Source organism: Stigmatopora nigra, chromosome 2 (assembly GCF_051989575.1).
Source record: "Stigmatopora nigra isolate UIUO_SnigA chromosome 2, RoL_Snig_1.1, whole genome shotgun sequence".
Lineage (NCBI taxonomy): Eukaryota > Metazoa > Chordata > Actinopteri > Syngnathiformes > Syngnathidae > Stigmatopora > Stigmatopora nigra.
The window spans coordinates 1,684,427-1,710,044 of NC_135509.1; the positions used below are offsets into that span (position 1 = coordinate 1,684,427).

Below are 25,618 nucleotides of genomic sequence, written 5' to 3' on the forward strand. Positions count from 1 at the left end.
TTCCTACTTATGTGGTTGAATACTTACTATATTGACTTACTTATTACTTATTGATTATTTCTTTTCATTATGTAAGTATTACTGTTATTTATCTGTTTTTTTGTTGCTGTTATTTGTAGTTTTCTAATGATTATGTTTTTGACTACTTATGTTTACCTGTTTATTCATGTATTATGGATTATTTGTTGTTATTATTTATCTATTTAATGTTGTTTTTATCTGTGAACTTTAAATATATTTGTACTTGTATCATGACAATAAAAACATTCAATTCAATACATTGGTTGTTATTTACAGAGACTATAAAAAGTGATTACTTCATTAAAAATGATATCAACATATCTTGGCCTACAAAGTGCTATGGTTAAATATGCAGAATTTTTCATCTATTTGGCTTTTACATGATATTTTAGTGGCAAATATGTATTTAAACCATAAAAGTTACACTAGGAATATTTTCCAAGTAAAATTACATCTAAATAAAAGACTGAATATTGATTGTTATTCAGAGCAGAGAATTTGGAGCCTATGATCGATTGAAAATAAGTCAAAAAATTTAAAGAGTTAAGTGAAAAAGAATAATTGATTGGAGAAGAGGTTAATCAATTTGATAAGTTAGTCATTTAACAATCAAATTTTCAAATTCCGCCACCAGAGAGGAAATTAAAATACCTAAAAAAAAAAGCGACATTTACCTTCTTCATTGGTATCTGTGATAAACTATAACGGTTATGTGCCTGCAAGAGCAAAAATAGATGGAAATAGTACGTTAAATCATTAAAAAAAAAAAAACAACAAAGAAGATCTTTCCCTTTTCCAGCCGACAGAGGCGACCTGGCGTTGAACCCCCCCCCCTCGACGCGGGCGGAGTCACGGAGAGGTTAACGTCGCCCAATTGCCACGGGCGCTAACCGATGCTCGCCATTGAAGCCTCCGTTATGAATAAAAGATGGATCGACGGCGGCGAGGAGACATCCGCTAAAAACTACAAAAAAAATATCAAAGATTCCTCTAGAAGGGTTCAAACGTCGAACGGTGGCAGATTAAAAAGACGCTCGATTGGTTTGGAAGTGGCGGTGAATGGTCGTGTGTTTTAATAGGATGGACGACGAAAAACGGCGAGCTGGAAAAATTAAATTTTGCAACGTGTTTAACCTATTTTGGAAAATAGTTGAATTTCAGAATAAAAGATTATCCCTTTCTAAGGGTTAATAAATTTGCCATATTTTAAAGAAATGTTTTCCGAATAAAAGCGGATCAATTTCTAAGGGTTAACAAGTTTAGAAGATTTTAAAGAAATCCTTTCAAATTAAAAGCGAATCACTATCTAAGGATTAACAAGTAAAAACATTTTAAACTAATCCTTTTCAGCATAAAAGCTAATCAATTACTAAGAATTAACAAATTTGCCATATTTTAAATTAATCATTTCAAAATAAATACTTAGCCGTTTACAGTATTTTTTTGTTTTTCTGTTCTGTTGTCATTTTTTAGACAGATATTAACTTATGTTCGATTTTGGCAATTTTTACGATAATTTTGGGGGTGCCGAAGCTTATCGCAACTAACTAAGGGCCCATAATTCAAGTACAGAAACATAGATTGATTCCCATTGGCTAGGAACAAATATTTTGAGGGTTTCAAAATGGACTGGACGAGTTTAAACGTGTTAATAAAGATATCTTCAAAAGTTTTTGACCCAAAAATAAGGCCATCCATCGGGCCAAGTGGGCTTACCTGTGACAGGAGCTTGTTGTTGTCATCCTCCAAGATTCGCACTTTGGTCTCCAGCTGGCGGATGTAGTTGGAGGAGGAATCTGTAACGAGAGAAAACAAGGGAGGAGACTACATTAGCATTTCAAAAGACGTCAAAATGGAGAAGCAGGCAGAGTTCATTGTGACTTTTATTTGCTAATGTTTGGTGTTTTTTGCTAGCTCGGGCAAGTGGTAACAGCTAAAAAGTAGGCGTGTCTAAAGAGCGAGATGTCGCTAATCTGGCTCTTTTGCCCTACGACCTGCTAATCTGCACTTATTTGATGCCCAGTTGACCTTGGGCCAGAACGCAAGCCGATTAGGGTGAAGGTTCTTCAACCTTGCTCTCTTATTGGCTAAAGAAAAGCTTACATTTTACTGCCATTGACAAAGATAGACATTGGAAAAACTCATCTATTTTATATTATTCTTTCCTTCATTTCTTAAAAATTACTTAAGTATTTGTTTAACCATAAATTAAGTCCACTGTAGTCAAAGTAGCGTATTTTCCGGACTATAAATCGCGTTGTTACCATAGTTTTGGACGAGTATTAAAGTATGACATAGGTTTTTTTTTTGTAGTTGAAGAAAGTAGCTGGTAAAAAAATCCTTTTGTTTTGACATGGTCAATGAAGCTGGTGTGTCTTCCGTGCGTAAGAAGAGCAAGTGACGTCACCCCCCGCGCCCCTCCACCCTCCGTCCCCGAACGCACGTCACTTCCAATCAAGTCAACGCGCCACTGTGACCCACTTCTAGCAGCTCCGGCCCCCCCAACTCGTGGCCGTACTACCGTTGCCGTGACCAATCTCCTTCGCTGACCTGTACAAAATTCTCTCGGGGCCTTAAAAAAATAAAAATAATGTTAAATTTGACAATTAAAATAAAGAAAAATACTTGGAAAACAAAATAAACTGTTATGTTTTCATTAAAAACTAGCAAAGCAACTTGATTTTCCACCTAAGCATCCAAATTCAAAGTAGCAGCTGACCTCGTGACCTTTGACCTTGTCCATTCTTACATGACCACCAATGCATGTTATTGCAAAAAACTTTTGACCTTTGCACTTTGACCTTTGACCCCAAATATAATCATTCATCTACAAAACCGTCATTGGTAACTCCCTCAACTGGTCACCCGTCCATCATGGGCGACCAATCACAATCACACTAGCTGAAAATGGAATTTTTCTACTTTCAAAATCCCTTACTTCGTTCTTGTGTTATCTAGCGCTAGGTGGGAGGGGCTAAAACATGATTATTTTCAGATGGCGGCGTCGATGCGGGAGCAGATGGGAAAGAACGGCGAGCGGCGAGGCGAGGTGGGCGGGACCTTTCATAACAAATAAATCATAGGCGGAAAAAAGGTGGCTCGGTGTTGGATCAAAGCGGTAAGGTAAAATAGTTGGAGGGCTAGGGGGGGGGCGGAGCTTGTGTTTTGGGAGTGGGGCTCTTTAGTAGCACGCTGAGAACGGAGATCCCTGAGCTTTTAGGGGTGCGCTTTCATCTAGTCCAAAGGCAGATTTGGACTGGGATGGGGGGGGGGGGGGGGGGGTCCCTCTGAGACAGACTTGTCTGTTCAATGAGCTCAAGATGTTTAAAGGAAAATGTTCTTAGGGGGCTTGTTTATATTCTGGTAGAGTCCACTTTAGTTCACTACCTAAAGTTAGCTAGTAAGATAGTTGTTGTTGTTGTTTTTTAACAGGTCCAGAATTTGGGGATCAAATTGTATTTTAAAAGTATTTTAGTAGAGTAAAGTTGATTAAAATATGCAAGTTAAATTTCATATATTATTTAGTATGATAAGATATTACAATTCTATTTTTAAAAGCTTTAATTTTAATTTAACATTACCATTAGTTTTTAACATTTTTAATTGTGATATAAGATATTACCATTACATTCTTAAAATATTTATGATAAAAATATTACCATTAGATTTTCATTTGTTTAAGTATAATATACTAAATGACCACTAGATTTAAAAAAAAAATATTTAAGTATGATAAGATACTAGCAATACATGTCTCAAAATCTTTATGATATAAGATATTACCATTATTTTTTTATTATGATACAAGATATTTTTAGCCTAATCCATGTCCTCCTAGGAGAAGATAAAATATTATGGTGGTCAAACAAAAACAATCCGAGGCTAATCTCTTCTGTTTTGCCTTGTTTTAAATAAGTAGCTAGCCAGCACACACTAACAAACACACACCAAAACAAGGGCAGTAATTAAGATTTTGGCGCGAATATAATCCCCGTGGCTTTGATGTCGCGGGATTAAATCCAAACGGCGTCCATATTGCCGTTCTTCCGGCCTAATCAAAAGATTAAGGCCACATCGCACTGGGGGTCCCACTTTGACGCATCGACTATGGCCATAAATGCTGACATTTCTAGTACTGGTGTTATTATACACGGTGATGTACGCACGGCAAACGCTAGTTGACTCACTATTTATCTGGATTGGCCAATGAAAGAGGAGAGTTGGCTGCCAAATGTTTCTTAACAAAAGCTTTAACTTCATTCCAGGACACGTTGCCACGGAGTCGGCACCCCCCGAGCTAGCGTTATTAGCATAAATCTACATAGCGCTCTTGTTTTCTCGTAAAAGCCGGCGATGCTAATCGGGCGGAGGTCGCGCTTATGTAAGCAGACTCAAACGGGGCGCAGTTAAGACGGCCAAAAGTCTTTTTCTTAGATTGTTTATGATGTCTAATTGGAACACGAATGGAATTTCGACTCTTGGCGCTCAAAATGTAGACAAAATAAAAGACTTTTACGCTATGTTGGGTCGTTAAATGCCTGCCTGGGGTTTGCTATAACAAAAAAAGGGCAACAGAGGACGACAAATAGCAAAATATGGTATTATGATGACATTTTTAATATAATACGATCACGTATATTTGTATATTTGTTAATAAACTTTAACGTCAACTCGATTTTATGTTAGATATAATATTTAGATTTATTTTTTATAAATGGATTAAAAGCCCTGATTATTCTGTTTCTCTAGATCTGAAACAATGTTTATTTTAGCATTTTTTTAATATATTTTTAGATTTTACAAAAGGATTTTTAACTAAAAAAATGGATTAAAATATTACAATTATTGATTTAAAAGGGGGAAAATAAGGAAATTTAATATACATTTATACTCGTCTATACATTTTAATTTAATCCTAAAACAGAAAGTCGGCACTCACAATTTATTTTCTCGGACCGCACAAAATGATCCGGCGGGCCAGATTTGGCCCGCGGGCCGCATGTTTGACACCTGTGATGCAAATAGAAGTCGGCTACAACATTTGGCTAGCGACTTAACATTAAAAAAAAGGATTTTGGCGGATGTAATTACCACCAAGACGAGCTCTGTCTCTGTAATAATAGTTTTTTGTGATTACTCGTCCCGACAGAGATTTTTTTTTTTTTTTTCCCAGACGAAAAAGAGGACAAAAGGTCTCCCATGACGAGACCCCGGCCGGGAAACAAGGAATGCCTTGTGTCGGGCGGGCTCAGCTCCGTCTCCGATTATTCCGATGAAACGGCGCTATTGGCGTGCTAATTGGACGGCGCACAGCTAAAGGATTACGCAATGGCCAATCCAGGCATGTCACAACGCTATTAATTATTGTTAGACGTCCAATCTGAAATGACAGTAGAATATATTGTTAAAACAGAAAGACTATATATACAAGTATATTACCATTTTAGGATTTGGACATTTTGAAAAAATTAAGCCTTTTTATGGGGAGTAAAAGAGCATTTAAAAAAGTTTACAAATTTTAAAAATATATAATATAATATCATTTTCTGAACTACTTATCCTCACCAGGCTCACGAGACTAATATAAAATAAAAAATACACTAAAATTGTTTTGAGTGCCTATAAAAAAATCAAAAAATTAAATGTATTCAAATAAAAACGGCAACAATTGAAGTCATTCTCTGCCAACTCTCCCACTTAAATTCCATTGGACTTTTACGTCTAAAATATCAAAAGCCAGCGCCTACGAGACATCAAAGCGAGCCAAAGTCAGGTTACATAAACGGCGGCGCCTTCCGGAGGAGAACATACGTGACCTGACAGGCCAACTGGAGGGCCTCAAACACTCGCGCTTTAACGCCGAGCCACGTGAGCGCCACACCACACCGCACCGCGCCGCGCCGCATGCTCTTGCTCTCTCTCCCCTTGCACATAAAGAAAAATGAGCCTCAAACTGAACTACAACCACCCGGCATCCAAGCCTAGACCACCTCTAATCAGCTATATTAGCTAACTTGGAACAAACAGGCAACAATAAGTCCACACAGAAAAATTCAAAATGTGCGTACACCACATAAAATAACCCCCATAACCCACCCACCTATAACCAAGTCGCCATTTTAGCTCGCCTCCTCCTTAAAGAAAACAAACAACAACAAAGTGAGCGTACTTTTGAGCCCTCCCTCAATAAAACCCTCATTCAAAAATTTGATTATCACTTCATATCAGGCCATAAAATGACCAATTTTTGTCGTCATAATTTCAACATCATAGCTCAGCACTGTCTTATCTTATCTTCTATACCCCTCCCTATTTTTTATTGGGCCTAAGCCTCACCTCAGACATGGCGGCCATTAGTTTTATTGGCATTACCCGCACACACCCGCACGTGCGCACATATATAAATTTCAATATACACACACACACAGCACCAAAGGGGGACAAAATCCATTAGGCAGTGTGTCTAAAGGTTTATGAGCAGATGGTTAGCCCACCCCGACCGAATCAATGTGATGAGCGCCCGCACACCCGCAGGAACACCACTAACACTCCAATACACCTCATAAAGCCTAATGGAAACTCATCAAGCGCTAATTTTATTACAGCAGACCTCCACAATGTCGGGTTTGGCTTTTTTAGGGGGTGGTGACCACGTTTTTTTTTTTACGGTATACACGGCGGGGTGTTTACGGGGACACTTTATCGCCCGCGGGTGGTCCTAAACCGGGAGGCGGGACTTGATGGGGGGTTCGAGAGCTAGCGTAAAAGTAGGACTTGAAAGCAGGGTTATGAAATATGTATTTGATGGGGAAATTATAGGCGATTATTTTGTAAAGGGTATTTTTGATGGGTTTTTAGAGGGAGTTTTTCAAAATAAAGTGGACGGTGGGGTTTAGACGATAGGTTGGTAGACATCATTGTCTGCCAGATGTCCTTGGCGAGACGCTGCGTCAGCTCGTATTAGCGGGTGGGCAACGGTAGGGTAGCAGGTGGTCCGGCTAGGTGGGTAGAATTGAATTTCAAAATAATAATCTTTAGAAATTAATTCAATTAACGAAACCTAAAAATGGTATAAGATACGTTTTTGGGGGGGCGTGTGAACTGTAACAAGGGGAGATTTGAATTTAATTTGAATTTAATTTAGTTTTATTCTACTTGTATTTTAAGTTTCGAGTCTTATTTTGGAAAATTTTATATTTTTATCAAATTTAGTTTTTAAATAACTTTTCTTAATAGGAAAAACTGGTTGAGTTTTAATTTGAATTAAATTCAGTTTTATTTAACTTGTATTTTCAGTTTTCTACTTTTACTTTGGAAAATATGTTTAAAAATAGTTATTAAATAACATTTATAAAAAAGAAAAACAGTTTTTTATTTATCTTTGGTTGAAAAAAAATGCCAATCAGTTCTTTCAAGGTAGGGTCTTATTTAAGTGGAATTTCAAAATAAGACATAATATATATTTATTGTTTGTTAAGAATAAGTGGAGGTTAAACAAGGCAAAACTGGACCTGTCTTGGCACCAGACATTTTGTTTTGAAATACAGGGTTATCAATCCTCTAATCATCTTACTATAAAAGCTTCAGATTAGCGCCCGGGGACATATGCTAGCTCGCCTAGCTCCCTACTGGCCGAGATTCAGGGCGGAGTTTGCGTGTTCACCCCAGCTTTTTGTCTTGACCCTAACATTGGACCCAACCCATCTATTGGCTCACAGCGAATAATAATAATACATCAACAATAATTCTCTCCGCCTCCGATTTAAAGGGACAAATGATTTTCAGTTTTGAGCTAACGGGGAAAAGCTTACGCACACTCACCAAACAATGGCCGTTATCTCAATGCGTGACTCACTCACGTCACGTTTGGTACACGAGAGTCGATGCGTGACTTGCTTCACAACACGTTTTTTTTTTTTATAGATTTATTTCTTTATTTATTTTATAACAACGCCAATGTGTGGCGCTCCCTTTCCTCAAGATTGCCTGTCAGCTGATAATTTAAAAGGTTCCGAGTAGGACGCTGAAAACGAGCGGGGACTCGCGATAATGACTTGGCGAGGACGGCAGGATCGTAATTCAAACGCTCGCCGTCGCAGTAAATAAAGTCAGACCACCGACTGGAAAAAGGGAGTGGCCTAAGAGAAGGGGGAAAAAAGACGGGAATCGGACAGGAATGCGAGGAAGGTTGGTCCTATTGCGCAATCGGCGTGCGACACGGGTCGGCCAACGATTTTGCGGGACGGCGCCTGGGACGACTGCAAAATAGGAAATAGAAATGATTCAATATATTTTTTATACTTAGGAAAAAAACATTGTATTTTTCTGTATGTTACTTTGAATGTTATTGGCTCACATTGGATTTTTTGTTAAGTATTTTTATTTTTATAAAGTGTCTATTCTTTTGAATTTAGTTTTGTGAATGAGTCGATACACTTTATTTTAATAGAAATTATTTACTTTTTTTCAGTTTTAGAAAAAATATTGTGTGTATTTTTCTGTTTAAAAAAATGTGCATATTTTTTTTCTGTTACATCTAGTGATTGCATTCATTGGCTCCCAATGTATTTTTTATTTAAGTTTTTTATTTTTATTTAATCAGTGTATATTCTTTTTAATTCAATTCTTTAAATAATTCAAAATAATATTTCTACTTTTTTTATATAGAAAAAAAACATTGTATTTTACTGTTAAAAAATATTTATAGATTTTTTTCGACATTATTTTTGCAGTCATTGCCTCCCATTTAAAACACATTCGAAAGCCCTTCCTTCCCCTATTCCCTTTCTTCTCCATCATTCCACACACATTTTCCCTCCACCGTTATTTTATAGAACGCTGATACAAAAAGCCGCCTCCGTCAGCTTTTCCATTATTTGCCACATCTGTGTTGAATATAGCCACAGGCTTTCCAAAGCGGGGGGACGCACAGGGACGAGGGGGTTACCGCTACCTCACCAGTCGCTGAACTTCCCAAATACATTTATCCTTTCCACCTCGCCAGACCATAACTTTCTACCCGGCAACCAATTACACTCCCGTTAACCGACTTAAATAAACTTCAAATATTCGATTTAGCGGCTAATGCGGCTAATTGGCCCAATTTTCACTTCAAAACGTCTCCAAAAAAATTCCCCCTTTTGGAAGCGCACCCCATAATACTGAAAAGATGGGCACGGTATCCTAGCAACAAGCAAAAAAAGAAGAGGAGGTGCCTGGCGTTGTAGCGCCCTTGGATCTTCCTATCAAGATGCCGACACCCCCCCTCCGGCACCCCCGACCGACAAGGGCACTTTTATCACCATGCCCTTTAACTCTGTTATATCTCTTAAGGATGAAGATAGCAATGGCGTTCTTGAAATCCTTTTAACGTTAACGCAAAAATAAATCAATTGAAAATGCCTCTGCTGAATTGAAGGGTTAGCGTAGCCACGCGCTAAATAGTTATTGTCGAAAAAGCCAAGCAAAAATGGCAAGCAAAGTAAATCGGACTTGAAATTCAATTAATCCGTTCCGCAAAGTTACACTACATTTAATTTAAGTGTCAAAGTTAAAACTCACCTTGACAATAATACAGATGGAAAAGTTTGACTAACTAAAGTACACAAACACAACTGCCATGTTTAACTAATTCTTTTCAACAGAAATACGTGAAGTCTTCCTAATAACACAAACTAGTTGCTTACCCATTCTATTGCATGCTAATGTACTATTAGCCCTTCTACTTTAAAGTAAATAAACACAGTTGCCATATGTGACATAGTATTGAGCTAACAACGTATACAAAGCACAAAAAAGCACAACTACCAGTTAAAAAGATGACCTAGCAACTCTAAAAAGTGAAACCCAATCATTCATTCTGGTTGTGATGTCACAACCAGAATAGCTATGAAAAGTTGAAGTTCCTTAACCCATTGTTTTGACTGCAAAACTGCTAGTTTTAAGTGCTAAAAATGTACTATGTCCATGTAAAAATGTCCTTAGCATAGCCGTTTAGAACCATAAAATCTTTCAACGCACCACCGTTTATTGACAAACTGAACAAAAGGGCCTCGGACTTAAAGCTTTGGAATTTAATCAGACGTGATCCCAACATCTGCCCGGCAAACGCTTCAAAAAAAAAAGAGGATCGGGGAAAAAGATCTAGGAACATCTCCAAACCTTACAGATAATCGCACGGCCACGCCCCCTGGTTAGCCCGCTAGCGTAAGCGCGCGTGCTATCGGAAAGTAAGATAAAAGGGCATTTACGCTTTTGCCAACCATCGATTTAGTCAAAGTCATCTTTGGAACTAAGCGCTTTACGATTGTCGGGAATGTCGCCGTCCAAATAAACAAAAAACGCAAAAAATCTGATCTCTTAATACGGAATTTGACCAAAACGCGGATTGCGGCCAAGCCGGCGTCCCGTCCTGAGACGCACGGCGAGGCGGCAGCAAAATATCGAATGCTAAACTTTGCTTGAACTTTTAGGTCTCCAAAATCTGGATTTTTCTCCATTTTTTGGGGCGACCGGGTCCCAAAGTCCAAGTGGCTGTGGTTCCAGGAGGAATGCTGGGATTAGCCCAATTTTTGGCACGCCAACGAGGCCTCTAAACAAGAGGAAGAGTGGAAATAGTCGGGACAATAGACCCGGCCGGCGGCGGCAGATGGTCGGGTCCATTGCTTGCCTTAATGTAGGGCATGGTGGGGGGGGGGGGGGGGGGTCCAATGGGGCGACCCCTTTCAAACCCCCACTGCATGGGAAAATACCTCCACTCATATCCCACAGGCGGGTCGCATTCAACAAGTTGGCGACGCTAAAAATGCTATCTTCTATCTCTGTAACGATCAATAAAAAAAATTAGGAAGTTAATCATGTTTTGGGGATTTTTTTACTCTACATGAACTGCATTATTTGAGGAAAAAATGTACAATTATTATATATTACAGCTATAAGAAAGACTATAAAGTATTTATATATATATATTAATATAAATGTATATATTTGAAAATGTCATTTAAATATTGTACTCAGTGAAAATAGTTGCTCTACATTTGATATAAATTCTTTAAAAAAACTGTTAAATGGGATTTTTAGTCCAAGTTCTTTGTCTGCGATATTTGAGGGATTACTGTACTTTCCACATTTATTTTGGTTTGAGATTCCAAAAGGTTGCGATTGTTTCCAAAGAAGCATCTCTGGCTATTTTAGCTGGCGCGCCCAAAGCAAAACAAACATGTTTCTCCGGCTAACTCAGTCCAGTCTTTGGCACTTGGCCCCGAGGAGGAAATTAGCCTCGGGAGGAACGGCAGCGAGGTTACCTGAAACCGTTCCAGAAACCTTTCGTGGGGAACAATTCGATCCAGATGCTCCAAACCGGCCTAAGAAAAAAAACAACTAAAAATCGCAACTATAACGTGAAGAGGCCAGCGAATCTGACGCACCGAGCACGAGGATACGGAATGCTAATACGGTTTCAAGCTAATACCACATGGAGACCCTATGCTAAAAGTGTTAGACTTGGGTTGGTTCGCGGGGCGCTTTAACATCAACTTGATTTTACCATTTTAGATATATTTAGATTTTTTTTTAAATAAATGGATTAAAAGTATTGGATTAAAAACCCTGAATATTCAGTTTATTAAAGATCTAAAATAATGTTTATTCTAGTTTTTTTAATATGTTTTGATTTAAATTATTTCAATTAATTTTAGATTTTACAAAATTATTTTTGAACTAAAAACAGAAAAATAGGATTAAAATATGACAATTCTTGATTTAAAAAGGGGAAAATCAGGAAATTAAAATACATACATATCCTAAAACAGACTCATGATTTACTTCCCGGGCCGCAAAAAAATGATGCGGAGGGCCAGATTTGGCCCGCGGGCCGCCACTTGGACACACTATGCTAAAAAAAAAAAAACGTTTTATTTCGCCGACAGGTAAAGTCTGCTGACTACTGTCTAACGACTGTCGCTGGTCTGATAAAGAATGGCCCCGTCGCCCTCGACTTGCTGACTTTTGGCGTCTCGGGACCGGCCAAGGTCGCCAAAGTGTCGCGTGGACAAAACCAAAATGCTGATGGCGCCGTACCCCGCCTGGATTTTTGCGCTTAACGTCACGGCAGATGCTTAGCCTTACTGACCTTCCACCACATGTCGGGTTTGCGCCTTAATCAAATTTTTAGAAACGTGGCGTATAAATCAATCTGGGTGGGAGGAGTCAAGGACAAGTTGGGGTCGAAAAAATGACATTATTTACATTCAACGGCTACCATGGCGGCCATGTTTGTTTTTTCGAGGTTCCATCAATAACAAGGAGCTGACCTAACATCATTCTAGTAAGGGTGGACCCTCCCCTAACCTTTCCTAACCTCCCCCAACGCCCCCCTTAGTCCCAGTTCAGCGATTCCGAGGCCACCCGTCCCCTCGCCGCGGTTGCCGTGGAAACCGAGCAAGCCCCGTTGAAGCAAAGCGACCCACAACCAGGCCACGGGAATTGATTTTAAGTAGAACGGGAACTTTTTGACGTAAAGGAAAACCCTTTTTAACCAATAGAAGGCCTGGAATAACTTCAAGTGGCGTTGCCAGATTTCAGTTTGCAGTTTGACGGGAAGTCGGACTGCAGGGGAAAGATTAGGAACGCTATTCTAAAGTATTTTTGTGTATTTGGGAAATGCCTGGGGTTAATCGTGATACGCAATTTGTAGATAAAGGCCCAACCTTTCTTTTTTTATTTACACTTTCCTGTTGCAGTCAAATGTGACGCGCCGCCAGGTCGACACAGCTTCCTCTTTTGTTGTTACAGGAATGTGGGACATCCTGACGGGCCGGCTTTTCATTGACAGTACACAGCTGAGAGTTTCCCCTTCAGGCTCTGTGAACGCGCACCCGTGTTGTTATCTACATTATCATACGACGCAAGCCAGAAACTGCTTTACAGAAACCCAATCGCATACCTGGCAACCTCGTCCAATTGCTCCCCTTATTAATTCCCCTTTTATTAAGCGATCAGGGCCCAATACTTGTAAATGTCCCCAACTAAGACGACCCAGAAAGACGAAGGACTAATTTGAAAGTGGCCTGGTTGGTGGGCGACGGGGAGACGGGCGTCTACGGTTTCACCCAGAGCTTTTAGGTCACGTCCCTCCCTGGGGGCAAAGTGGAAAAAGCAAAGTGGAAGTCTCCGAGCTCGGTGGTAACTTGTACATGGCCTGTCATTTGATTAGGACTCGTTTGAGAGTATTATGCGGGTAACACGCAAGGATTTTGCGGAATAGGATGCCGGCAAATACTACAATTCGCTTTTAAAAACACACAATAGAAACAAACCAATCAATTCATATAATAATAATAATACAGTAATCCCTCAATTATCGCATCTTAACTTATCACAAATTCACTATTTTTTCCCGCTATTAATTATTATTATACTTTTTAAAAACATATAATATTAACCATGATATTAGAGGTACTACTGTAATAATGTAAATAGTACTAAAATAGTTCCCATTAGGTTAGCATTACGGCCCTATTCTGTTATCAGGTGGTCACTGACTGCAAAGACAGATGCCTGCACACACCCCACCCCATAAAAAAACCCACGAGCTGGACACTAAAAGAATGGTTTGGGGAGGGGTCACGAGAGAAACTCAATTACGTAGACAGCAGGTCGCCCCCCACCCCACTCCCCGCCGCCACCGCCCTGAAACCAGTCGCTTTTGAGCCATCCCAGCCCCCCTTTTCAGGTTTCCCAGCCAACAAGAACACGCCTCCGCCCCCCCCTCCGACCCTACCGTGCCCCCCCCCCCCCCCCCCTCCAACACCCACTGAGCTACAATAAGTCCGGGGTCTCGTTCTCACACTCTAAAGTTATCAAAGTGCACGCAGTGTTCCGTCACGTCACACAATAAAACTATAAATGTCATTTTTTTTCACATTAGGTTATTCAAAAGTGAAATAATTAATTTAGAGTATTATTGAGAGTTTGGTCAATTTATCTGGTAGCGATTAAGCTTTAGTTAACAAAAAAATGTAAATAAACTGTTTAGCATCTTATGGATTTCTTACTATAATTATTTAAAATGTTCCCAAACTAATGGATGATGACGTGACTTTAAAAGATGGCTGCCCGACAACATTCCTCTGGAATTCCTGTAAACGTCATTTCAAAATACAGCTTGAAGTAATCACACAGCGCTTCAAAACGTTCAATTTCCAAAGTGAAAACAGACACTTTTTACAGCGTATTTCCACCAATCATTTTAACTCTCGACCCACGTCCAATTATTCCTCGGCCATTTTATCTGACTTTGACGTTTACACTAGCTTGAAGACGGGGTTAAACACGTGTGACCTCGCCACACGGCCTCTGCGCTCAACTTTCCCGCGACAAATGTACAAAATGGCAGCAGCTCGCATACTTCAAACACTGATAAGAAGCCAAGAGTGCTAGTTTATCACCTGACGTAGTTTAAAGAATGAAATATTTATAACTCGGGCGGGTCAAAGTTGTGCCACGTTAATCTGCCGGACTTTGTACCTCATTTATATTACACACAACACAAACAATACAATTCTTTTAGTCACAAATATCACATTAATTTTATGGCCCCTAGAGCCAAAATGGCGCCCTAAATGGCAAACTATGAACCTTAAAATGCCTTAAACTCAACAAGAAACCACCTACAAAAGCCTAAAATTCCACCATAGCACCGTAGATGACCCTAATTTTACAAAATATCATTGTATATGACCCTAAATTTACATAAAATGAGTATAAATACCCTAAAATGACAAAAAAATGGCGCAAAATGAAACTAGTGGTCAGTATGCTAACTTTCTTAGCCAAAAATCTGAGATTTACTACAAGTAATGTACCCAAACTACCTACAACATATTCTCCGGCAAATATCCACCTATTCAAAGATCATAATTCATATTTGTAGCAAAGGAAGCAATCCAACATGAGCCATACAGCAGCTTAGCGATGGGGGCTATAATACCGATGTTACGTAAAGACGGCTAAACACCGTTAAAAAACGTGTGTGTGTGTCTGTGTATTTGAGGATTAAGGTCTCCCTAGTGTATGCTTCCCTGATTTTTTTTATTCCCCCTCCATATTTGTTGCTACATTCACACAATTCCAGGAAAGGCTGGCGAATGCGAGGGTGGAAGAAAGAGAGAAATCAAAATAAACCAAAGCGACGCCAAGAGAGGATGAAGACGCGTTCCAGATCATTCGGGTTTAGCGTTAGCGTCGGTTCGACCATCCGCGATGAGCTTTTCGTGCCGTGGCGTTGGGAAAAACGGGGTCGCTGTCGTTTCACATCGCGTGCGCATTTTATTTTGAAGGGCCATTCCCAATGTAAAAATGCATTGAAGCTGCAACATCACATATAAACAAACACGGAATATCAACCTATACTCTGTTTTATTTAAAGTATTGATTTTAATTAAATGCCTATGATAGCTAAATAAATTTAGCATTCTTACTTTTTGCTAAAAGTTTTAAAAAAATAACTAATTTAACAGACAAATGGACATTTTTGGAAGGAGCTACTTAAGAATTTTGGCCTGAACGGGTCTAGTTTAATCTCCCTAATCAAGTTTTGGTGGTGGGATTAATCCATGTAGCCCCCCGCCAACTACCAGCATAATCCCTAAAAGCATCAGCATATGCCGTCTCCGTTTAAGCGCGTAAACTAGCTGGGGGTAAGCTTGTTTTTTTGGGGGGGGCCAAAACACAACAGGATTGTTTGCAAACGCACTAATTTACAGTACAGTAACATGTTGAAATGATATAATGAGTCAGAAAATTATAGCGTGGACATTAAAAGACTTAATTAAACCCATTAAAATAGACATTCAATGTGTTGCACCAATACAGGGTAATAATAATAATAAAAATAAAAATATTTACTGAGTTAGCATCCAATTACTGGTGGACACATCCAAGATGGCCGCCAGGTACACACGCTCCTGTAAAAGCACGCTTGAAAACATTTCCACAATGATAGTAGTTGTCCAATCATTCATTATCTGTTGTGAATTTGTCAGTAGTAGATGTCCAATCCATTTTGAAGTGGAAGGACGGCAGCAAATCAAAGTTAATTATTCCATTCCCATTTTTTTTTTTTTAGGAAAAATGGGTCCAATAGCAGCCCGGTATCAGTGCAAAACTTGTTGTGATGGTTAAAATGCATTCCTAAAAAATATTTGCATGAAAAAAACATCATGACACATAAAATTTTATTTTTTAACTAATCGGCTGCCAATGAGTTAAGACAGTAGCGGGAGGGGTTCAAAATAGATAGAATACTTTTTGACATGTATGATAAATAAATGTAAATAGATGATTGTACTCACCATTGAGGCCGTTTGGGATGCTTCGATGATGATGCGGCAGTGACAGGTCGTCCATGGACCTCCTCGTTATGGTTTGCCCCAACTTGGCGCTCTCTGGGGCGGCTTTGTGGACAACGTGGTGGTGGTGGTGGTGATGTTGGTGGTGGTTGTGGTTGTGGTGGTCCGGACTCCCCGCGCTCCCGGCGCTGGAGGTACTGCTCCCGTCCCCCACGTCCCGCACAGTGCCGGTCCCCCCGTTGAGGTTGCTCAAGCTGGACTGGCTGTCTATGGAGCTCCTGGAACCGGCACCGTTCCTCTCCTCGTCCAGCATGAGGACGATCTCCTTCAGCTCGGAGTTCTCTCGGAGAACCGTCTCCTGGTTGGCTTCCAGTTCTTTGAGCTTCAGTACGTAGGAGCCCACTTCTTTCCACATGGCGCTGGCCGTGTAGCGGCCAAAGCGCTGCCATTCGCGGGATAGTTTTTTACCCTTTTGACGGTCGTCGTCTAGGAAGCAGCAGAGCTCTCGCAGCTCCTGGTTGTCATCCTGGAGCTTCTGGTTGACCTCTTTTAGGCTGCGGATCTCGTGGAGATGCACCTGGAGACGCCTGTTAATGTCCTTCATCAGGTTGCCGTGTTCGATCATCAGGTTCATCTTCTCGCCGTCCACTCGCCGCAGAAGGCGGAGGAGGTCTTCTTTTCCGCCGCGGAGGAGCTCGCCATCGCTGAGCTGGGCCAGATCGTCCCCCGATATCTCGGACTGGTTCTTGGACATGGCTCGGTGCGTCGACGACTGGGTTCAATTTGAGAGGAGGGGGGAAAAAATCGGGCTCAGCTGAGCCTCAACTGTGGAATGCTGTTAAAAATGCATTCTGGAATCTGGAGGTTGCGCCTTCAAAAAAAAGAAATGGAAAAAAATCGGGGTCAGTGCACGGGAAATGAGAAGAAACGATTAAAAAAAATCAGGCGCACATTTAGTCGCCCGATCGAGCAGTCAAAATCTGAGTGGGGCAAGCTGTGTCACCGAAGCGAGCCGAAGATAGCCGAAGTAAGCCGAAGCGATCCGAACGCGGAGCTTGCTTGATTAGCGTGAGATGCGCAGCCTGTTCGATCGAAATCACGAAAAGCAATCGGGGGAAAAAAAGAAAGATCCGAAAGATCCGAAAGATCAAAAAGAAGAAGAAGAAAAAGAATCCTACTTTGGTTCGAGTCGATGAGTGTCGTCCTGCCTCCGGGCTGTTATAAGCCTCTTTAGCGGGATTGGAGGCTCGCAAGAGCGGCTGGAATTAGCGTCCGTGGTGGTGTGGTGTGGTGGTGGTGGCTTGTCTGTGGCCCCGCCTTCATGGGAACGCGTCCACACATTACACTTTGAACGCGGCCAATCCAGAAGAAGGAGTGGGCGAGACCTAGGAAGGAAGAGGAGGGAGGGAGGGGTCGCAGGTAAAACACGAACGGGTCAGGGCGGGGTGGAATCTCGCGAGCTTTCTCGGCCTCGAGAGGACTCTGCGTCACTGCGTCGGCCATATTCTATGTGGCACACTGGCTGCTGAAAGGGATGTATAAAAATACTAGATACTTTTTCTGGTGATTAAGTGAGTAAGATAATGTTGTTTTTCTCTGTGAAACAATTGGATGTTTAAAAACACATTTGGCATAAAGTGGGAACTTAAATGATAATACCTGTTATGCCATGTTCTTACTCAACTGCTGTTATTGCATGATGTGTCCACAGGAGGGCGTCGACGACTAATTGAAAACAACACAGGTTAAACGACATATAAAAACACACTTGCTCATTAGAATGGTGATAATATATTGTCTGATTATGGAGAAAATAAAAATTAAACCAGACATGGTCCATTTTTTATTTTTTCTAAAAAACAAACAATTAATATTGTAAGTCATTTAAATTCTACAATAAAAGATTTTCTATGTACAAAAACATATAAATGCTTTCTTTCTATGTTGAATTTTACAACAAAAAGAAATACAGTGAACTTAAACTCAAGATTTAAAAATATATTAAAAATTTCATGTCAATTGCAGTTGCAGCTAACGTTAATTCAGAGTTTGGTCTGACTAAAAATCTTTTTATCGTCTATGGTAATACCTTCCTTGTAGTATCCATCCTCTACGGCATTTGTAGGATTCTTATACTCATAGTACTCCACTACTGGATAAGTAATGGCAGTCAACAAGAGAACTGCCATTAGAATGTACAATTTGTACTCCAGACACAAGAAGGTGCTGTAGGCAAAGGCGATGACGAAACCTAAAGATTCCCACATGCGGTAGTTGGCGAAGGCCGCCTCCTTATCGCCCGGGAAGAGGATACCGTACAGGGCTGCGGCCAAAACATCGCAAGTCAAAACGTGATATGACATGATGGGAAATGTATTAAAATATGTTTGTATTCTGACCGTTGGTCTGCGTTTGCCAGATGGCGTCGGCCATTCCCCACAAGGCGGGGAAGACGAAGAAGACGCCCAACTCGTCAGGGTGAGGTCTCCAGTACAACAGGGCGATAATGCAGGAGAAGTTAGCCACCGCCGCTAAAGGGAAGAAAGAAAAACATTTTGACGACAATTTTGAAAGACAAAGAGGGATTTTTTGTTTTTTTACCCAAAAGGAAGAGCAAGGCCCTCCCAGTATAGCGAGCCAGTCGCCCAAAGAGGAAAGAACAAAGCGAATTGGACGCCCCGAAACACATCATGACAAAGCCCACGTAGTGAATTCCCAGGGCGCATGTCACGTAATTCTGAAAAACAAAACAACAATTTTGTGGATGAAATTCTTCCCCTCACTTCAACATAGTTCTTGGCCATAAAAGTGCTATTTTCTTCAAATGCAGGGCTGAAAAAGACATCCAAATAGTTCAAATTAAAACCAACAAAAACATTCTTTAGCATGAAACTACCACAAAATGGCAGAAATGTACTTCTTTTTTCAAAATAAAACTTTTCAACTCACTTCAACATAGTTCTTGCCAACTACTATACTTACAATTCAATTGAACATAATTATTTTGACCTGTCAGAAGATGGTGGTAAAATCAACTTTTTAAACAAACTGTCTCAACTTACCCCCACATAGTGCCTTCAAAATAAAAGCATACTTTAGTGTAAGACATACCTTGGTGTACTCCCCAGACAGGAAGCTTTGTTCGAAGCCGCTGTACATGGTGAGCGGGATGAGGGTGAGCAAACGCCAATCCTTCAGTAGACGAAAAGTGGCCAGGAAAGTGTGGCAAAATGGCTCCCGGTTGCCACGGAAACGACTAGCTTGCTCCTGGTCGATATTGTCCAAAAAAATGGCCACGATCAACATGGCCAGCACCCCCACACCTGTCCCAGAAATAAAATAATACTAAAACTATCATATCTAGCCATACACAACGTGATGTAGCACATTACCGATGTAGCATCCCACCAAGGTCCACACCAATTCCTGCGATGGCCTGCGGGTGGTGCTGTTGGACGTGCTTGCCAGCCCACAGTCGTACGCACCACAAGTCTGGAGCTGCTCATCTGAAATAATTGCTGACAAAGTGGGAACATTTTTACATTTTTGTTTCATTCATAAAGTTCAGAAAATATATTTGAATTATTTTTTTTAAAGAAACATTACCCAGTGCGACTTATCGTCCAAAAAAAAGGTAACTGTTTGACCTACTTATGTTGGTATCTTGTCCAAAAATGAGCGAGGACATGAGGTTCCCCCAAACGGCCGACGATTGAAAGATGAAGAAGAAGATGCCAAAGTAGTGGTTGATCATATCCGGCGCCTTTTTGCCTTCTTTGGACGCCTGCTCGTTGCCGGATATGGTCAGGTAGGTGCACTTGGCCGACCATAGAGGAGATCCACCCAAGCCCAGGATGACAGAAGTGGGCATCAGAGTGTACCTGAAGAATAAAGCCACCATTAAAAAGGGGAACGGTTATAACTATAGATCAAAAACAATGTTAATTTTAGCATTTTTTTTATATATATTTTTCGATTTTACAAATCTACCATCCCGGGTAGAGGTTCCCGAAAGAGTAGGAGACGTAGCAAGCCATGCCGGCCACGATGGTCCACTTGCAGCCCAAGTTCTTGATCAGGAGGGGAGGGAGGAACATGGAGGAGACGATGATGGAGGCGTAGATGACGCTCAGGGAGGCCACGCCCATTCCCTCCTCCGCATTTAGGCTGCTCTGAAAAAGTCGCAAGGGAGAAATAAAAGATGACACACCCACACTTTAGGAGGTGATGCATATGAATGCATGTAATTGCTATCTTATTTTTTTTTTAAATATTTTTAAAAGGATTTATAAATTGGATTTAAAATATGTTAATTATAAGAAAAAATAGAACATTAGAGAGGGATGATTACAGAAAAAATATCAGAAATGTCTTGTATAATATTAATATAAAAAATGTAGAAGATAAGTAAAATATTTTTTTTTAATATTTTATATTTTTTGTAGAATAAAAAAATATAACAAAAAATATCCCAAAAAATCCTCAATCTAATACACTTACTATAGTACCTTTTCCTTAATTTTGCAATAAATTAAAAGTAATTTTTGACAAATATCCATTCCAGTCAGGCATATAAAAAGAAGACTAAACAGCTGCTACTTACTTGAAGACTCTGCAGTCCGCCATACGCCGTAAAAAGCGAAAGAAAGCCAAGTGACACCACCAAAACATTTTTGAAGTTGCGGCTGATCATGTCTGCTCCTGCCAGATCCAAAATATCACAATAAAAACTCCAAAGGTTGAACACAAATAGTTTTTCTTGCACTCACTCCTTCCTATGAGAAACTTGACTGCTGCTGCGTGGAAGATCCTTTGTGATAAATCCTTTTTTTACTAGCAAGAGCAAAGTTCACATATATACACACACTTATCTAAGTACTTCATATCAATTTTTAGCAATATGATGCATTCAATTTTAGAGATGAGTACTTGTGTATTACGACTGATAAAATTAAATTACTATAGCCTCCTCTGTGACGTCAACATTCTTAAAATAGAATTCACTGTAAGTGTTTTATATCATATTTTCTGTATTTAATTTTAATTCATGAGTTGCCATTGACAGTATTATTATGAAATTAAACTAGAAAGGTATTCAAAAAGGATTTAAAGCCCCTAAAAAATATGAAAATGTAAAGTCGAAGCCTTACCTGGCGGAAAAACTGATTGTGGAAAGGTGTGCCTCAGAGGCTCCGCCCACCTGTAAATGGTAAAAACAAGTGTGTTAAAGTGTTGTTAAAGAATGCATCAATAAATCATATCTTGCAAATTAACTTGTTTCCAAATCATCTTTTCTCATTTTCGGTCAGATAATTTGACCAAAAAAACTCAAATTGGTTGACAAGTTAAAAATAAAAATCGACATTTAACTCACTTTTGAACAATTCATATTATTTTTGTTTACTAAATGCTATGCTAACGTATATTCCATGTTACAATATTTGAATGAGCAAAAAAATACTACACATGATCAAATATTCTACGAAAAATAAGACCCAACCAACAGTAGGCGCTGTTGTGCTATAAATCATATTTAAAAAGTTTTGCAGCGTTACCTTGTGGGTACCTTGTGTACTACATGTCTTTAGTACATGGGAGTGGGGGGGGGTCTTTTTCCCTCAGGTCAATTCGTCGACACACATTTGAAGTTTTTTTAAACCTGTAAGACAAGAGTTTATTTCATTTTATTAAGTGCTCATATGATTATTAATTGTATTAATTGGCTATTTGAAGTGAGGTATTTTAATGTGGTGGCAAAAATAAGTTTGTAGAGATGAAAACACCATGTGTTTGTTGTGAAGATTGAAAGAAAGGGATTGTGTCAAAAGAAAGAAGTGTCTTTTTTTTGTATCAAAAAATATAACCTTTTTATTTCCAGCTACAAGGCGAAACATGTAACAACAATCTGTCACACTGCTCAATAAAATATGAAAAAATACTGTCGTCTCAAGAAAAACAACCACAAAAACTATCGATACATTTCAGGAAAAAAAAACAAAAAACTTTCGCCAAACAATGACGTCTCTTAAATTAACTTCAACTGTACAACTATATACAAAATGTACACACTTTTTTCATGGAATGAACTCATAACAATTCTTCCAGTTTTGTCTTATTTCTTTTAAAACTCTTTCTTTCCTCTCAGTGCCTTGGCCACGCCCACTCGAGTCTGGACGGAAACGTTGACCTTTGGATGAGCGAGCGCTAACGCTAATGCTAACGCAAACATACACACACACACACACAGTCGGGGGAGGAGTCTTTTCGCACCTCATTTAGAGGGGAGGTCAAAAATAATACGGACGGGGGAGGGGCTTGTTTTCCACAATATTATTAGTGCAGGAATCTGTCCCTCTTTGTCGGAAAAGTGCACCGAGTCGCACTCAAACGTCGCAAAAACCGGACCAAGCTGGCGAATACGCGGGAGCTGCGAGATGTTGAGTTTGTTTTCAAGTGATGGGAAAAGAAGAAAAAAAAACTAAAAACCCAAACTAAAACCCAAAAGAGAGAAGTGAAGATAACCCTAGAGCACCTCATGCCATGTCTCCCATCATTTTTTTGTAGTACATGGACTCAAAGATGTCGTTTTCGCCGGGACAGTTGTGGTGGCAGGCGCATGATTTGATGAACATCATGTGCTTCTTCATGACTTGCCCGTCGGGGCACTTGAATTCCATGGGCAGGGTGGTGGTCCTGTGGGGGGTGCAACAGCGGCCGTCCAGGCACACGCCGCAGAATTTGGGCCGGTAGGATTGGGTGGTGGTGCAGCCCGAGATTTCAAATTTCATGGCTTTGGAGAGGCGGGGGGTGCGGATGCACTTTTTGCCTTTCTATTCAAAAGGGAACGGGAGGGGGGAAAAAATGGAATTTGAGTTCCAGTTGCAAGGGGGAAACAACATTAAGCTGTTTTTGGTATATTTTTAAGGGCAAAGAAAATGTTTTTTTTAAATGTATAAAAGTCTATTGAAGTTTGTGATTTATTGACATTTTAGTACGTCATCAAATTTAAACAAAAGCTGCCTTATTCTATTATTTATTATTTGTGATGCGTTCAAAAAAGTTGGATTTGAGGATTTTTTTTGATTATATAAAAGAAATAGCATGACTGTTTCATTTTAAAATGTATTCAATTAAATTGTATTGAATTTAAAATGTATTCTGTAATACAGGTAAACAATCAAATCGTATATTTACTTTATATAGTCTATTTTTAGTCATAAAAAAGTTATTTTTTGCTACAAATATCATTGTATTGTGTTTTGTTTTCATCAAAAACATTACCATTATCCGTTGAAATTGTTTTGTGTTCTATTTTTTTTCTAACAGACATTTTTAATCACCCAAATTTGTATCTAAGCTACTGGAATTTAACTTAAGTGTACTTACTCGGATACTTTGCTCCAGGTGGGACTCGCAAGGTCGAACCATGCACAACCGAGTCTGCTTCTCCAGACGGCATTCGCGGTTATCGTTGGTGACCCGGGTGGAGATTCCCAAGCCACAAGTCTTAGAGCAAGCGCTCCATTCGGTAGTCTGAACCAAACAGTTCTCCCTCATCAGCGAGGGGTCGGGCCCGTACGTCTCCTCCTCGCGGTATGCTAAAAACGGGAATAAAAAAACAAAAAAAGTCAGCCAAAAGTTCCCCTTGAGGACCAGAACGGGACTCGAACCCAGAACCGCGATGACTCACCGGGTAGGACGGAGCCCATGAAGCCGTTGGTGTGTCGCGGGGCGTCGCAAACCCACTCCTCGCAACACTTGCCGGGGATTTTGACCCGGCGGGGGGCCGGGCAGTCGGGGCTGGGCAGGCGCACGTCTATGGAGCAGAGGGGCACGCAGCCCACCGCGCCATCCAGGCAAGTGCACTGGTATTTGCAGCTGCTCTGGAAGCTTTCGCCGCTCTTGTATACAGTGCCGCCGAATACACAGGTGGCGCCCTCTCGTGCTGTGGAGGAGAAAGTGCAGACGTTAAATGGGATGCATGGGGAAATTGCGCAATGTAATGTTATGAAGAAAGTATAGACATGTTTTTTTGGCTTTTTCAGGACTAGATTAAAAAATATTTTTGTTTTTTTGGGGGTAAGAAGTAAGAAAATACATTTAAAAGGATTTTTAGGAGGCTAAAAGAGTGCAATACATGTTTAGCAATATACAACAAGACTATCTTTTTAGAAGATAGGAAATTATCTTCTTTTTTAGTGATAAACAATAGTTGAAGGCAAGTTTAAAAGAATCCTACAACATCTATAAAAAGCTTTCTTGGGGAATATTATAATGCAATATTTTTTTGTCTTGCTAGAAAGCTGAAACTTGACATTTTCTTTTCTATTTAGCATTAAATTTAATTTTTTTTTGTCTATACAGAAACCTGAAGCTTAAAAATCTCTTCTATTTAGCAAAGTACTACTTTAAGGATTTTCAGAAGCCCAACAAAGTAGCCTTTCTTTCACATAGAGTACGTCAAAGCTGTATTTTTTAGGGGGGTTTTATAGTCTTACCCGTGCACACTCCGATGCGTCTGTTAACGGGCGATCCAAAGTCGCAGTAGAGTCCCTTGTGCGTATCGCAAGAGTCCCTCTCGGTACACAGCTCTCCCATCTGCTTGGCGCAAACCCGGCAGCACCCGCAGCCGTCCATCACCAGGCTAACGCCGGGGGCGCACCTGGGCGGCGTGGGGGCGCATGAGCAGCGTCCATCGCACTCCTGAGCTTGACCCTGCCGAACCATGAACAATCTCACATTAGCCAGGAGAACCAACGACATAAGAAAGAGAAATAAAATCTGATCGAGTCTTACCATGCTCCAGAGTAGTGCGCAGGCAAAGAAAAGCATGTTCATAGCGGCGGACATCTTGAAGGTGGCGAAAAAATAAAGATTGTTGAAGTCGCTGCTGGCTTTTTCCTGGATCGGTTGGCCGGTAAAGCCTGGTTTCTCTCCGCTGGTCTTTTAGAGTGTGTGAAAGCTAGAGTTTAGCTCGAGTTGATGCCGTCTCGGAGTCGAGCCGCCGACTTTATAGCGCTCGGCCCTCGGGGGCGGAGGGGGGGACGTCACCTCGGAGGGGAGGAGGGGGAGGCCCTGGACAAACATGGACATACTTGGCATTCTTTCCTGGCTTCCTGACCCCCACTCCAGACATCCCACATTCCTGCCGTCTGAAGAAGGAGGAGGAGGAGGAGGAAGAGGAGGAAGAGGAGGAGGGTGGCGAGTTGGCCAAACAACAGCGAGCTCACTCTCTCCCATTCTCGCTG

General features: G+C 40.4%; 3 protein-coding genes across 5 annotated transcripts in view; all 3 read right to left on the reverse strand.

The window, feature by feature from the left end:
- Nucleotides 1–17,716, reverse strand: part of ccdc85cb (coiled-coil domain containing 85C, b) — a 37,605-nt gene extending 19,889 nt beyond the window's left edge. The window contains exons 1-4 of one of the 2 annotated variants that reach the window (XM_077712351.1): nt 17,549–17,716; nt 16,374–17,241; nt 1,738–1,817; nt 696–737 (exon numbers count right to left, since the gene is read on the reverse strand). In XM_077712351.1, coding sequence (XP_077568477.1) covers nt 696–737; nt 1,738–1,817; nt 16,374–17,124 — 873 coding nt within the window. In that variant the 5' untranslated portion in view covers nt 17,125–17,241; nt 17,549–17,716. The remainder of the gene's footprint in view (nt 1–695; nt 738–1,737; nt 1,818–16,373; nt 17,242–17,548) is intronic. The other variant, XM_077712352.1, reaches the window with a different exon arrangement.
- A 484-nt stretch (nt 17,717–18,200) lies between these two features.
- Nucleotides 18,201–22,019, reverse strand: unc93a (unc-93 homolog A). 2 transcript variants are annotated; one of them, XM_077710552.1, is made up of 10 exons: nt 21,926–22,019; nt 21,521–21,570; nt 20,974–21,071; nt 20,361–20,542; nt 20,022–20,251; nt 19,763–19,888; nt 19,482–19,693; nt 18,972–19,107; nt 18,770–18,901; nt 18,201–18,693 (listed from the first exon to the last, which is right to left on the reverse strand). In XM_077710552.1, exons 3-10 carry the CDS (start codon nt 21,061–21,063, stop codon nt 18,413–18,415), a joined length of 1,389 nt encoding a protein of 462 aa, XP_077566678.1. In that variant the 5' UTR covers nt 21,064–21,071; nt 21,521–21,570; nt 21,926–22,019; the 3' UTR covers nt 18,201–18,412. The 2 variants fall into 2 exon arrangements, with proteins under 2 accessions (XP_077566678.1, XP_077566679.1); XM_077710553.1 differs by lacking the exon at nt 21,926–22,019 and having other exon boundaries at nt 21,521–21,584.
- A 190-nt stretch (nt 22,020–22,209) lies between these two features.
- On the reverse strand, nt 22,210–25,425 carry ccn2a (cellular communication network factor 2a). The gene is made up of 5 exons (XM_077710904.1): nt 25,167–25,425; nt 24,869–25,085; nt 24,061–24,315; nt 23,757–23,968; nt 22,210–23,200 (listed from the first exon to the last, which is right to left on the reverse strand). The coding sequence occupies exons 1-5, from the start codon at nt 25,218–25,220 to the stop codon at nt 22,904–22,906; spliced, it is 1,035 nt and encodes a 344-aa protein (XP_077567030.1). The 5' UTR covers nt 25,221–25,425; the 3' UTR covers nt 22,210–22,903.
- Nucleotides 25,426–25,618: the final 193 nt, after the last annotated feature.